Below are 14,508 nucleotides of genomic sequence, written 5' to 3'. Positions count from 1 at the left end.
ACTGGTTTTTCTTAAAGTATAATTTGGAATAAAGGTAGCGCTCATCAGAATGTTGCCCATGGTATGAAATATTTTAAGTGAAGAAAACGATATATAAATGGTATTTTCAATGAATGGGCACTTGTGTTTGTAGATAAGTTTTAGTATTTGAAGGGATAAGTGTAATTTTGAGAATCTGCAGAACCATCAGCAGTATCGGAAGGAAGAGATGTTATTACAAGCAGCTTTTCATTTAAAACAGCTTAAAATATTCCATGTAACCCTGTGGCATTGTTTGAAATCTACAAACAGCTTTGCAGGGGAGCCTTGGGCAAAGTTAGGGACTTGGTGGAATTTCCTCCTTTCTTGAAAGTTTAATTTTGTCTAATGGTCATGTTGCTTTAATAAGAAACATGAAAAGGAATTCAGGCTTCTGGGGTAAATCTCTAAGCGTAGTTAAACCCGACTTGCTCACTAGCAGGGAGACAGGCTCAAACATGGAGCACATTCCAATGTGTGGTGCACACCGTGGCATCCATCAGTGATGCTAGCTCAGCAGGGCTAAGCCAGGGTCAGCGCACTGGAATTGGAGAAAATCTACTGCAAATAGCCAGTGAGGCTTTCCCAAATAAGGCGCCACGTAAGCTGTAGGGAGTTAAATAACCTTCATGCTTTGCTTCCTACTCTTCCTTGTAAAAACCCATCCTTGGCTCCTGTGGGCGGGACCTCCTGCCTTCTTCCCGTTTGCCACTGCCGGATGTTAGATATGTCAGCAAAACTCTGGAAACGTTTCATATGCCTCAGTTTACCTTTTAACACGTGTGTGGGCACTTACCAAAACGTTCTAGCGAGGTTCTGGTGACAGGTAACTGTTTCACAGCCCTTCCCACCCCAACCTAGTCCTGCTGTGAGAAGCGCCGTGTTAACCACGGGAACTTCCTTGGCTGGCTGAGGTATGATATTTTCCTAGTAACTTAATCAGTAATCGTTTATACCTCTGTTGCTTGATTTATTGCCGTTAGATGTATCTTCCCCAGCTGTGGGGCTTGGACTTGGCCTTTCTCTGCTTCGGTTTCTTCATTTTAAAGTGGGAGTGAATGGAGTGACTAACTGATGTACTATATGTAAAGGTTTTACGAGGTTTAAATAAGCTAATAGAGGTCGAGTTCTTAGAACAGAGAATAACGTGCTTTCTACAAGGTTAAGATCTGCTATATTAATTAGGGTTTTTAATATCATTAATATTAATGCCTTGTAATTACTTACACTACCTCCCTGGTTCCATGTTGGATAATTATGCTATAATTTCTAGTCCTATTCTTGGTCACCCAGTAACTGTAACAGAGTCACCCTCTTGTAAGCTCTGTTATAACTCAGAAGACATTGGCACGTCCATGCTGCCCTCACCTACCCCTCCTCACAACCATGTCCTGCCCCCGATCTCTTGACCCCTTCAGAGAGAGGGTGGCCAGTGCCCTGCTTGTCTGTATAATTTTGGCTCCACCACTGTCATCTGTCTGCTTCCCCCATCCCTACATCTACCTTCTACTGTGTTTATAATGTAAATGGGCCAACATCTTCACCCAACAATGCCCATGTCATATGAGCTCTTTTACTGAGACAAAGCTAAAGAATCTACCATCTATAGTATTTCTGATAGAATATGTTGACTATTGCAGACAGAGCTATACTAAACCACTATTAAATTGAAGATTTTAATACATTTGTAAGCTACAATACTCAAATGGAAGACTTCCCTATTTTATAAAATAGAACTAACCATGTTGCAGGGTTTTGGGTATATTTGCTTGTCCTTGAGCAAATTTTATAAATAATGTGACTCTGTTTTCTCATAAATAAAGTCAACATAATAATACCTCCCTCCTTAGAGTTGTTTAAATGTTTAATTGATGTAATAATTTTATATGTTACATTAGGTGTTCAACAAATAATGCCTGTCCATAAGGGGTTGGTGATGATGGTGGTGGTGATGGTGGTGGTGATAACACCAACCATCTCAATCTTTGACATTTGCAAAGTTCTGACTTTGGATTGTTCATGACACCAAAAGACTTGTGTTAGCACACGTAGTCATTTAGTTGTCTGCCCTGTATCTTAAAAAAAAAAATAATAATAATAATAATTTTTTAAAATAGATATGTCAGCAAAACTTAATGATTTAATTTTAATTGGATACTTATTGGTGTCTGCAGATAGCTGTGTTCTCTAGTGTGCAGACTAAAACTTTGTTTCTCATAAGTAGTTCCCATGTCAAACCATCAGGGTCAATTCCTAACTTGCATCTATTGTCGCGGACAAACCTGCCTTTCTGTTGACCCTTTGGTGTGTGTTTCAGCGCCTGTATTGGGGCCCAGGACCCCTACTGTGGCTGGGATGTGGTGATGAAGACATGCACGAGCCTGGAGGAGAGCCTGAGCATGACGCAGTGGGAGCAGAGCATCTCCACCTGCCCTGTAAGTGTCCGTGTCTCCAGCTCTGGACACACCGTCCCCGGGAACCCGGCTGTCCCATGACCCTAACCCGCGCTTCTGTGATGTCCACACATTTTCATGTAAGAACCTTCTTCACAATCCAGTCTGTGCTCTCTTAACTCATTCAGCCATTAGCCTGCACAGAACCACGCAGAACGCTGCCATCATCTTGTCTGTTATGAGGAGAAACAACAGTGCTAGTTTGAAAATGAGGCATAACATCTCCGTTTTATTCTTGGATTTTTATCTCCAGAGTTTGGTGTGGACTATTTTGCCCTTTGTAACGTTACTAAAATAGCATCTCCCACACCCATCACTATCCCTTGGGAGCTATAATTCCAGAAGACTAGCTAAGTAGAGTTTTTAAAAGAATAAACTAAAGGATGCCATCATGGAACCCCAGGTGGGACAGTCTCCCAGGTACCCCACAGGGTCACGAGAAGTTCCGGGAGAAACGGCCTGATGCATATTCCCACAGGGAACCTGCAGAATGAGGGGAAACTCCCCTGTGTTCAGAGCCAGACTCTGAATCCAGGAAAACAGATTGCAAACTTTCCTTTGCCTGTTCATTTGTCTGAGTCCTCACTTGTAGGGTCCAGCCTTTTTTTTCTCCCTTTGTCTTTAGAACCTTCATTGCAAATTCTTTCCTCTGTTCTCAGAGAATATGAGCAACACCTATTAACTTGAACACGTTTGAACCTTTAATAAATCACTTTGCTGTCACGTCGCTGCTGATCGCCCAGCTGTCCGTCCCGGCGGTGCCTCTGCAGGACAGCAGTGACGAGGGAAGGGACACGTTCCGTTAGTTCAAGTCCAGGCTGTGTCTGCCTGAGGCATCTCAACAGTCCGTCTGCTTCCTGTCAAAGAACCTGCTCTTCCCTTTATTTAAGCCATGTGTCACGAAGCCTGTCCTCCTATTTGTGAGAAAATCAGGCAGAGTGACCCGAGGGAGGCAGAGCTATTGGAACCAGTGTCGTTCCCCGAAGGTCGACATGAGATCTCAGCCTTTCACTGCTGGGGTGGCTGCGTCGCCACATCCAGGCTCTGAGCAAAGCCTCGCGGCGGGGTTAGCAGCTAGTCCTTTTCGTTATTTAGCTCCAGATCTCTGATTTGAGAAGCAAACTTTGTTGCAGTGTGTCGTGCAACCGGTTAAGACAGGCCAGTGTTTGTGCTAAGACCCTTCTTATGTGTGAACCACATGAAGGCGTTCACCTTGAATTCTTTGCAGCTACAGAAAACATAAAGCACAACGTCTGAAACGTGGCTCTAAAGCCGAGACGCGCACGTTAGAAGAATCAGCGCATCTCCTTGTCGACGTCTGACCTGGCACTGTCAGTGGCAAGAAGGGCAGAAGATGATAGCAGTTCTTCTTAAGAAGTAAAGACTGAAGGCTGTTTGAGTGGACGTCGGGGCATGCTTAATTACGTAACGGGAAATGCACGCTCACCCGCTTAGTTTACAAGGGCAGCTTGTGTAGTTCTGCAGTCAAAATGGAAATGACCCAATATTTAAGAAGCAACTGGAGGGTTATCACTAAAGTTGCTTCTTTCCACTGAGATGATAGTTTCCTTTATAAACTGAAGGAAGGTCAGAGGGCGATGTGGACCTGCCCTGATTTCAGGGCTGCGCCTCCACCATATCTGCTTGAAAAAGAAGGCTGGGATGTGCGCTCTGATTCACTGTCCTTAAAACACACATAACAAGATCTTTTTTTTTTTTTTTCTGGCACGAGGTGATTTCATTACTAAACCATCTCTATCATCTCCTGCAATGTAATCTGTCATCTATCAAGATACGCTTTTATAAGACTATGCAAAGTATTCAACAACAGGCAATAAATTATGTCACTCTGAGAAAAACACAAGAAAGAAAAACATGTATTTTTCTGATTCATGTAGGCTACCAGATAGAAAATGCGAAATCCCATATTACCCAACTGTTGTTTTAATTATACACCCCTTCCTAAAAATCTCTTAGAAAGAAATAAGCTAGATGAAATGATTAGCATTAATACAAAGCCGATTTAGAGAAGTATTTTTCAAAGCTATAAAAAATGTAATTTGCTTCTATATAATTTTTTTTAAATTTTTTGACTGGAAGAAAGATTTGATTTTATTGGCCAGAGTAAAGAAGGCAACCTCTTTTCCACTAAAAGTTCCCTATTTCCAATGTTTATGGATTTCTCTTGTCTGGGAGACAGGACAACAGTTGACTGACATATTGATTAATGTTCTTTTTGCTTATGTAATTGTGATTAAAAGCACTGTTCTCGGTATAAGAGACCTGAGGTGTTCGAGCAAGATCTAAATTTACAAACCTAGAGTAATTCAAGTAACATTTATGTCCTGCATAACCCGTGGTGTTGCTTATCAAGGTTAGTGTGGTCTTAAGAGTATCCCTGGGCTTTACTGATGCATGAAAATCACCCACGGACTGAGGGTCATTCACGATCACGGTGATGAGCATGTCACGCCACACAGTGAGTCCCTGTTCCAAAATGCGCTGTGCAGCAACTAGCAAAATAAGGAGACCAAATAAGCACCTGCATGTCTCGAAATAACAGATTCTCCCCTGGCTGCTGTGCCATCATCATCTTTAGAGTGAAAGGGGACTCTTCCCAGTGACTGAGCTGGAAGCCCTTTATTTAGATGGCAGCATGATACACCAGAGACGGAAAGGTTTACACAAGATTCTAAAATTACACTGGAAAAGAAATCAGGACTTCAACCCAGTATTTCTGACATTACCCCTAACTTACAGGACAGTGCCATTCCCAGTGGCCTCATCTCCCCAACGCAGGTGGCTGACAGGTGAACTCAGTGACAGGTGACCTGTTAGTCACCAGGTAGTCAGATAGTCTGTGAGTATTACTTCTGAATTTTGTAAGGAAATCTACTGTAAAAGAAGGAGAAAGGAACTAAGGTTAATTGTGTGTCTGGACCATGTGCTCAGTGCCTTGTGAGGCACCTGCCAGTGAACTACCTCACTTAAAGTTCATAATGAACCCCTGGAATGAATGCTGTTGCTTCCATTTTATAGATCAAAGGACTGGGACTCAGAGGCAGTAAACATTGCCTCTGTTCACCCAGCCCAGCCCAGCGGAGGCCACTCAGTGCTCAGCTTAGTCCTCTTCAAAGGCACGCCTTCCCTTCCTGGAACGCACCTGCACAGAGAGACATAAGGGTCACAGGAAGTCAGCGCCGTAGCACGAGGCCAGTCTGTCCACGGGGTGTATCCAGCATCCTGTTTTGTTAGTCTCCGACCAAAAGTACATGAGACTTTGAAAAGAAATAAAGGAAGATCTTTTAACTTCTGGAAGAATATCTGAATAGAAAGTATAGGACTTTGATTTAGTCACAAGAGAAGGGTGGTGGGGTGGAGGAAGGACCTAGGATGTCCCCAAGGACCTCCGTGCTCATCATACACATCTGCATCCTTGATCGGTCGTGAATTAATGAGTTGATCATGAATAAACGTAGGATTGGAGATTACGCTTGTTAACAAAAGTTGGATCTTCCGTAGCCAGCTCTTGGAAGTCTGTTATTTCCTGGTGAAGAGGACTTTGCTATCACACAGTCAGGGATAAAAGTATGCAAAGCTGATTCCCATGAGACTCTCACCAAAGAAGGATCTAAGAATCACACCAAAGAATGAAGTGGCTGACATCACAGGCTTTGGATTTAGCTTGTTTAGACGGATTCTTGTGTCTTTTATGACCAGTGACTTTGAGCAAATTGGGCCGCATCTGAGCCTGAGCTTTCCCACTTCCAGATTGCTCCCCCTCGCCCCGGTCTCTCTGGTGGTGGTGGAACCAGGCTGCGCACACCTTGGGCAGGAAGAGAGAGGCTGGGGTACGCCTTCCTTGCCCTCCTTCTGCTCAGGTTGCAGTTTCAGCCAGGTCTCGTGCCCCTGTTACAGCCCCTGTTGGGCAGCTCCAGCCCAGGCTCTGTCCTCCACTCAGGCCCCCACAACCTGTCCTCCCCTCCATGCAATAAGCCGACAGGCCGAGCACTGTCCCAGCTCCCCACGTTGTCTGTCCCTGCGTCCTCAGCGTCCCTTGTTTGTTCCCTTAACACAGCCCACACTTCTGCCCAAAGCGTTTTCATTACATCCTCTTCACGGTCCTTCCAGCATCATCATAAATGCAAGTACTTTGGACCTAGATCTTCATCTCTGGGACCCCCACCGATAATACGAAGCCACATTATTTTATACTTCGTAACTTGTGGGGCTCTCTTTCCCCGACACTCCAGCAACATTCTAGAGGCTTCTGGCTCCTTCTGGGCTGGGCTGGAGTCTAGTCCACAGAAAAGCAGGCCTTCAGAGGAGGAGGAAGTTTTTCATGTAAAATGTTAGCATCAGTATGGTGCATTAAACTACGTGAGTGGTGGCAGTTTGTTTTGGTTGTTTTTTCATGTTGCTTTAAAAATTCCCTGTTAAGCTCTTTGAGCTATTGTCCACGTGCTGTGGCACGTGTGTGTGTGTGTGTGTGTGTGCATGTTTGGGGTGCAAGAGACACAGGCACTTGCCCCTCCCTATGTCGTACCCAGAGCAGCACCGTGGGGACACAGTCCAGCCTCGTGCCCTGAAACCCCCTCTTTCCACAGTTCATCTGTTCATCAGTCACTTGTTCAGTGGGATCCCTCATATCCTGTATAAATCCAGCCAGTGAGCCAAACCTGTCAGTAATTTGCATAAAAGCCATGAAATGTTTATGTGAAAATGCCCTCCTTTCTTCTTATTCCTCCATGAGAATCCTTGTCCCCGATTTCCCCTTCCAACCAACACCTCCATCTAGAAGTACACGGGGAAGGCCATAGACTGAGTTCCTTGTCATGCAGATCTGGGTCTTGTCCGAGGTAGAGCATCATTTGGATGCCGTGAGGGAGGCACATGGAACCATATTTGCATCTGTGAAGCCAAAATGGAACTCGGCATCATTTCCGTATGATCCATGCAATGCTTTTATGTCTAACGGGCCTTAACTAGACTGTCGTCCCTGTACCGACCACCTGACAAGCACTCAGGTGCCGTTTTCCTTGGCCTCTGAGCTCTAGCCTCTCACCACTCCTCATTACCGGGGGGGCTCGTACCCCCATAGGGCAGGTAGCAGGAGAGGGGGGCTGGCTCTGCAGGGCTCCCCAGACAGCACACTCACAGAGGGATAGTAATGATCAGTATGATTAGTGAAGAGCGTGGACCTAGATTGTGTGAAAGTCATACAGATACACGGTGTGATCACTGTTGTTCCTGACTCTGGTTCCGTGAGCAAGGGGCTGATGCTCCCTACGGTGAGAACATTACATCGCGGGCAGGTGTCTGGACTTAAAACCACGTGAGGATTTGGAAGCATCGTAAATCCCAGTGAGGCCGTGTACTGACCCCTTCCCTACCCTCAACAAGAGCCCAAGAAAACAGTAAGTTCTCCTTACGGTCAGAGTAGAAGCTGCATCTTTGTCCCGGTGGGACGGAGGAGTTACAGGGACCTTAGAAATGGGGATATTTTCCTCTTCGGAAAAATCTGCCTTTGTAGATTCACTCCCTCTGGGAGGATGTGGAGAATCACGTGGAATCTATCCCCTCACTGTCATCAAGGCTTCTTATAGAAACTGCCAGGCATGTGGGTCTGAAGCCTCGGAGTGCTGATCAGAAGGAAGGAGGGACAGGGTCATAACTGTGGCAGCTAGAGGCGAGCGGCCGTGTCAGAGGCGTGAACACACAAGTTCACGCTTTCCTGTCATGTTTGGAGGCGTGATGGAGCAGAGGTGAAGCTTGCCTGGATGTCCACACACACATGTGGTGTCGGCTTTGTTCTGAACCTGCGAAGAATGGACGGTCTCCTCCGTGGAGTCCTCTCCTGTGCGGCTGACAAGTCCTCAGTCCCCGCAGTCGTCCAGGGCAGGACGCGTGGGGCGAGACGGTGGGGGCAGCAGGGGTGAAGGGAAAGCTTGTCACCTACTTGTAATCCTGCTCTTCATTTGTCGTATTTGCTAAGAAACGCACAAGTCCCCGTGTTAAGTTGGAGGTTTGGCCCTTAGGTCTTCTGCTGTCCCCTTTCAGAGGGGAGATTCCTTTTTGGGGCCGGGTGATCTGGAGGCTGGGTCCCATGAGTCTTGAGTCTTAAGAACACCCTGCAGCCCCCGAGAACCCTGCAGCCCCCGAGAAGATCCTCTTGTCACATTTGAGGTGATGATGCCCCCTGTTCCATCAGCACTAGTCGCCAGGGGCCAGGGGACTGCTGGTGAGGCCCGTCCCTTCTTCCCCGGGCCCTCAGGGCTTCCGTGTCACAGTCACAGGGTATCCAGGCCCCCTCCTCTGACCCTGCTATGACTCCTGGTTCAGTTCTCAGCTTGGCTTCCTCTGCACCACCCAACCCCCTCCCTTAGTGACAGGACAGTCTGGGTGTCCTCAACACGTGACAGCTGCAGTGCCCTTGGCCTCGACAACCCCGGCTGACTCCTTCCCGGGGCCTACAGCACCCTGCAGGACCCAGCACGGGCCCCTCCCTGTCCTTCCAGACCCCACGAGCTCGCCCAGAGGCCCGTCTGCTCCCACAGCCCTGCTCCGAGCTCCATCACTGCATTTACTTGCAGTAATAACTGGGGATCTAGTTCCTCCTTGCCGGCTAACAGCTGGTAGAGTTCCCGTCGCTGAATAGGCACTGTTTTAATATGTTATAAATTATAAGTCAGTTGGAGGTGACTGTTGAGGCTAAGCCAGGTCTTAAATAAAACTAGTTGATGAATCTTTCATTTTTTTAAGGTATGTAAAAATTCACAGAGTTGTACGTCTGTGCTTTTTCACTGCAACTCTTCCTGTTCCTTGGGTTTCTTCCGTGAGTGGACAGTCCTGCCATCACTTGATTGACAAGTCATTAGCATCCTTCCTTCCCTTCCCCATCCTCCTCCTCCTCCTTCTTTTCTTCCGCCTCCTCCTCCCCTCTGCCTCCCTTTTTTCCTCTCCCTCCCATCGCTGTCTCCACCAAAGACATCTGCTGCTTTAGTCTGAAATACTTCCCCGTTCGTCTCTTTTTCATTGTAGTATGAAGTATCCTAAGTGAGTTCCGATGGTCTTGTGGGAGACCTTTCATTTTTTCTCTATTGTGTGTGCAGCCTTAACCCCTCTGACATCCTCCCTCTATCTGCTTCCCAGACCAGGAATCTCACCGTGGACGGGCGCTTTGGCTCGTGGTCTCCGTGGACGCCCTGCACGCACACTGATGGCAGCGCCGTGGGATCCTGCCTGTGTCGCACCCGCTCCTGCGACAGCCCGGCCCCCCAGTGTGGCGGCTGGCAGTGCGAGGGCCCCCGCGTGGAGATCGCTAACTGTTCCAGGTGTGTCCCCCCCAGCACTCAGCCGTCCTTTACTCTCAGCCTGTGGAGAAGCTTGGGAAATCGCTTCCAATATATACCTTCCACCTTCAAGAAAAAGGTGGCAGAAGGGGCCATTTACCACTTAAAAATCACGTGACCTATGGAAGGAGATTTTAAATTACAAATTGGATTCTAAAGCTATTTGTACATTTAGCTAAATCTAAATCTGTTCGTCTGCTCATTGTTAGATTAGGAAGAGTATTTTCAAGTGTGCATGATGTGAAAGAGAAGAGGGAAAAACATAAAATTTCTGAAAGTTAAATTAGATCCTTGTTCATCAATTTTTTTAAATGAGAAGGTGGTTATCAAATCACTGTGTTTAAATTCCATTCACACATTTAAATAGTGATGTTACAGAAATTATGTCTTTGCAACTTTTAAAGAAAAAAATAGATGCAAGCTTACAAGTAGTTGAGGGGTATCTAGTTTTTATCAACATTCTTTTAGGGGGCAGGTGAGTAACTTGCTATGAAGACCACTGCACCCAGAAATCACAGTGTCCTGGTACAAACCCTGAATGACGGCTGTGCCGTCACAGTGCCAGGTACCTGTGTGGCACGTGAGCTTTAGCTGCTGCCCTCCATCTGTCCTTTACAGGTTTGGGAATACCGACTCTGGGGCAGCTTCTGAAACCACCCAAACTACCCTATATGGCGCTCACACCCAGAGGCGCCTGCTTCTAATGGTGCATATACCTTCCAAATCTGCATGAGAGGGTCCCCATCAGGTCTAAGGGGCTGTTAAGGGTAGTTTTCGGTGGACGAATTAGGAGGCATCCAAGCGTGGATGAGCTGATTCGCTGTGCGTCCATCTCCGCCCTTGCATGACTTGGGTACCGTGTCTGCAGTGATAGCCGCTCCCTGGAGGATGCCTTTCCCTGGTCTGACTCAAAGCTGGCTGCTCAGCGGCCGGAAGCATCACGCCTGCTTTACGAGACTCTCACGAGTGCACGTTTAACACTCCTGAGGGGGAGGAGCCTGGGGCTCCATCATTTACAAAAGCAGGCCCTGTCCCAGATTGTGTCCTGAGCTGAGATTTGCCTTCATCCTTACGAACCAGCTCGTGGCGAGGCCAGGAGGTAGGGCCCCTCCTGCTCACTTGCTTCTAACCATTGGAGCCACTGATGCTGTCAAAGCAGAGGGACAGTGGTGCGGAGCCAAGTGGATTAGGCCAGTCCACAACAACCATTTTGTCTTCTAGCAGCAAAGGGCCATTAATCTACATGTCCCTTCGAAGTTACCTGCCAACAATAGGGCAATCTCACATCAAAGACTGTTTTAATGCCCTGTGTCAGTTGATAATCTGTGTATGTTGGCCTCAATTTTGTTGGAAGGAAAGAACTGGAAACCACCTAACCTGCAAGCCCATTTCTTTTTGCTCGGTCCCTCTTGTCAGGTTCCTCCTCAGCGTGTGCAGAGCGCGTCAGAAAGGCTTTGCAAATGCTGGTCTAATGACTCTAAATGAAGCCTGTTCTTTTTTACTTATTACTGTTATTGTTTAATCCAATATACTCAAAGTGTTGAGAAATTCAAAATATTGCTAATTCAATCCATTTTGCAGATATAGTGTCTTTGATTAAACTCTGTTTATCGTATCACATCATTTAAATTTGTTTTCTCACTCCCTTGGAGCAGCAGATTAAAGGCATTCGATTTATGAAAAGAAATCACAATATGAAGTTATTAGCTAAGCCAGACTTTATTATCAAGCCAGGGCCACGTCAGACTTACTATCGATCGGAAAGATCTGGTTTAATTTTATACTTAAAGTGAACACATGGATGTGTACATCACTTCTGAATTCTAATTCTTAGGGAGGGAGGGAGGGACTAAATCTAGCTAAGTAGAAAGGCAGAACATCAAGGGACGGCTTGGAGGCTTGATAGGACTTAGTCACCTAAATAAAATCAGTAAAAAAAATTAATTAAAAGTTAAAATAAAATAAAATAAAATAATAAAAAATAAATAAAATTAATCTTTCTGTGTTTCTGACCCACACCTTCCCTAATGGGACTTTTCTCTAGGAGCAAAGCCTGTGCCCATCATGGGTTGGCCAGGAGTGCCACCCTGACAGGGAGATTGTTTGTGTGCAGAATGTGAATTGGAGAAGGCCCTGAGCATCCGCAGCGGGGTCGGGAGGGCTGAGCTGTGTCCAGTCAGGACTTCAGCCCATGGCAGGACCCTCGATGGTGTTAGAGCCTCTCAGCTGAGAGTCAGGGCCACCAACACCCGCAGCATCTGAAGAAAGGCCGGCCACAGCGTCCACGACTGTGCACTTTGACAGTAGATGGGAGATAGAAGCCACATCCTTATTCAAAGAGCTCCTCTCTGTGCTGGGGTATCTGAGCTCAGGCCCCCCCCACTCAACTAATAGCAGCTCCTGGCTGACCAGGAGAACAGGTCAAATGCTGTGGTCCACGGAGTAGGTTTCCTGTCTCCTCTGTGTATTGTGTTCTTGTTGTTTGTTTTTTTTTTTAACAACTGTTCTCAGATTGCTCCTCCTTTCCGTGCTCCTCCTTTCCCAGCACCATGACCACAGTAATATTTTATATTTCAAAACAAGCACCAGGAAAGCTTCTCAGATTGGTCTTCAAATTCTCTTCACTTAATGTAGAATTCTTTTTAAGCAGTATTTTCTTCCCAGGAGCCTGTATAGAATGCAAAGATCTTTGGGCGAATTGCCTATGTTGTCACTAATCCTGAAAATCACATTGGGTGACCGCACTGTATGGCAACCCAGGGAGTGAGGGCACTGCCTGCCCAAGAGGAGAAGATGGGTCAGATAAGAAAAGGCAAGGTGCAGGGGCAGATTTTGCCCTCTGTTCACGTTTTCCAAACAGGCCAGCCCAGATCACCTATCCCATCAAGGCTACAGAGATTCAATTATCTGCGTTATTACAGAAAACAAAAGCATCTCAATATTGCATTATGCACTGCATTATTTCTATAAAACTAATAATTTCCGTGGATGCCTGTGGCAGAAACCTTATAAAAGCTACAGAACTGTTATTGCTGGACGAGCGTAATAAATGACTAATATTCTTCTTTATATTGTTTAACGGAAAAAAGGACTACCAAGTGCATTACTGGGACTCCTTTACTGATACCTCCTCAGCTCTGGTTTTAGTTGGAATGTCATTCACTACACAGACCACAATTAGTGGTTATTTTCAGACTATAAATCAAATAAGTGAACCTGTTTTAGTGATACTTTAAATGCGTAAGTGGGTTATTTTGGACTGACCTAACCACAAACATGATCCATCTGCTGATGTATGCTTACCTTTTGCTGCTGCTTTGGTTGCCTGCTACCACGCCTGCCTCTAATTTGCATTTACAGGCGTGCAGACCCAGCTCCACAGAATAAACAAACATGGACAATGCACTCACTTATTTCCTCGCCTTTTATATTCCTGTCATTTACATATACTTCCATTTACCTACCTCTCTGTCTACGACACATTCCATGTATTGTAAATAGACTGTATTATAAAATGTCACGTTTGCTAAAAGGTTTAGGAAATTAAGAATTTCCAAAAAGTTTTGGGAGTGTTTCCTGCATCATCTAAGTTTTTTTTTTTTCATATATTAAGAAACTTTGAAAGTAAAAGTATTATTTTATTTATGTTGAAATTGCTCTTTTTGTATGGAGCTCACTGAGTTACTTCAATACTTTTTTAAATTGTGTAGATAATGGAGTATAAGATACTAGTTATCTTCAGAAGCCACTTGGGAGGATCTGGCTTCTCTTGTGGTATTTCGGTTAAATTCCCATAAAGCAGCTTTGTTATGATGTCATACATCAAAGTATCACTATATATTTTCTTTAGATTATTATTCTGTTCCAGAAAATAAAGGAGGGAAATATGAAATATACTAAGCATTTTCTTAGAGGAACATTCATTTGAAATTATATTGGAAGTTACATATTCAATTTGTTGTTTATGCCTTGAGTTTCAATGACATAGCTATGGACCTGCATGCTTTTAAAGAAATATATGAAATAAGAATTAATGTGAGTTGCATTTTTTCAGTGGAAATCTAAATCCTATGGATGAATTTAACAACTATTTAGAAATGCAGACGTAACTAGAGAAGGAGAAAAAACTTCTAAATGCAGTAGACTGTCTGTGTGAGAGTTTGGGCTCTGAATTTCACAGATATTTTAAAATTTTTAAATTTTTAAATGCCTACAGTTTGTTTTTTAACAGCAGGGATAAACTGCTAAGGGAGATATTGAAATTATAAATATTCTACATGCAGACATTTCAAGGAAAAATAGGATATTGAACAAAAAATTTTCTCTAGCTGTTAGTAGCAGCTTATTTTATAAAAGTGGTTCATTAAATTTTTAATTTTATATTTTAATATATCTACCTTATTTTATATATACTTACATAAAGATATAAATAATTTGCACTTCTTATTTATACTTCATATCTTTATCAAATTTCAAAAAAACTCCAAGAATCTGAATTTTAAATATCCTTTCTTCATTTGTGATAAAGCTTGTTTAAAGCTTTGAACATTATGGTGCTCTATGTCAATAGAAGTGCCATCAAGAGAGTTACTGATTTTCATTGATGTCAGTGGAGTTTAAAAGTAAAAATCATTTAAATGATTAGTTTGCTCAAAAGTGCACTTTTCATAGATTATAACTGATAG

At 44.6% G+C, this 14,508-nt stretch overlaps 1 protein-coding gene across 4 annotated transcripts in view; it reads left to right on the top strand.

Annotated features, from left to right (window-relative positions):
- SEMA5A (semaphorin 5A) overlaps positions 1-14,508 on the top strand; it is a 444,386-nt gene that overhangs the window by 357,325 nt on the left and 72,553 nt on the right. For all 4 annotated transcript variants that reach the window (XM_064479456.1, XM_031443174.2, XM_064479438.1 and 1 more), the window contains 2 exons: positions 2,336-2,453; positions 9,624-9,805. In XM_064479456.1, coding sequence (XP_064335526.1) covers positions 2,336-2,453; positions 9,624-9,805 — 300 coding nt within the window. The remainder of the gene's footprint in view (positions 1-2,335; positions 2,454-9,623; positions 9,806-14,508) is intronic.

Source organism: Camelus dromedarius, chromosome 3 (assembly GCF_036321535.1).
Source record: "Camelus dromedarius isolate mCamDro1 chromosome 3, mCamDro1.pat, whole genome shotgun sequence".
Classification (NCBI taxonomy): domain Eukaryota; kingdom Metazoa; phylum Chordata; class Mammalia; order Artiodactyla; family Camelidae; genus Camelus; species Camelus dromedarius.
This window is presented reverse-complemented; position numbering and strand designations above follow the sequence as displayed.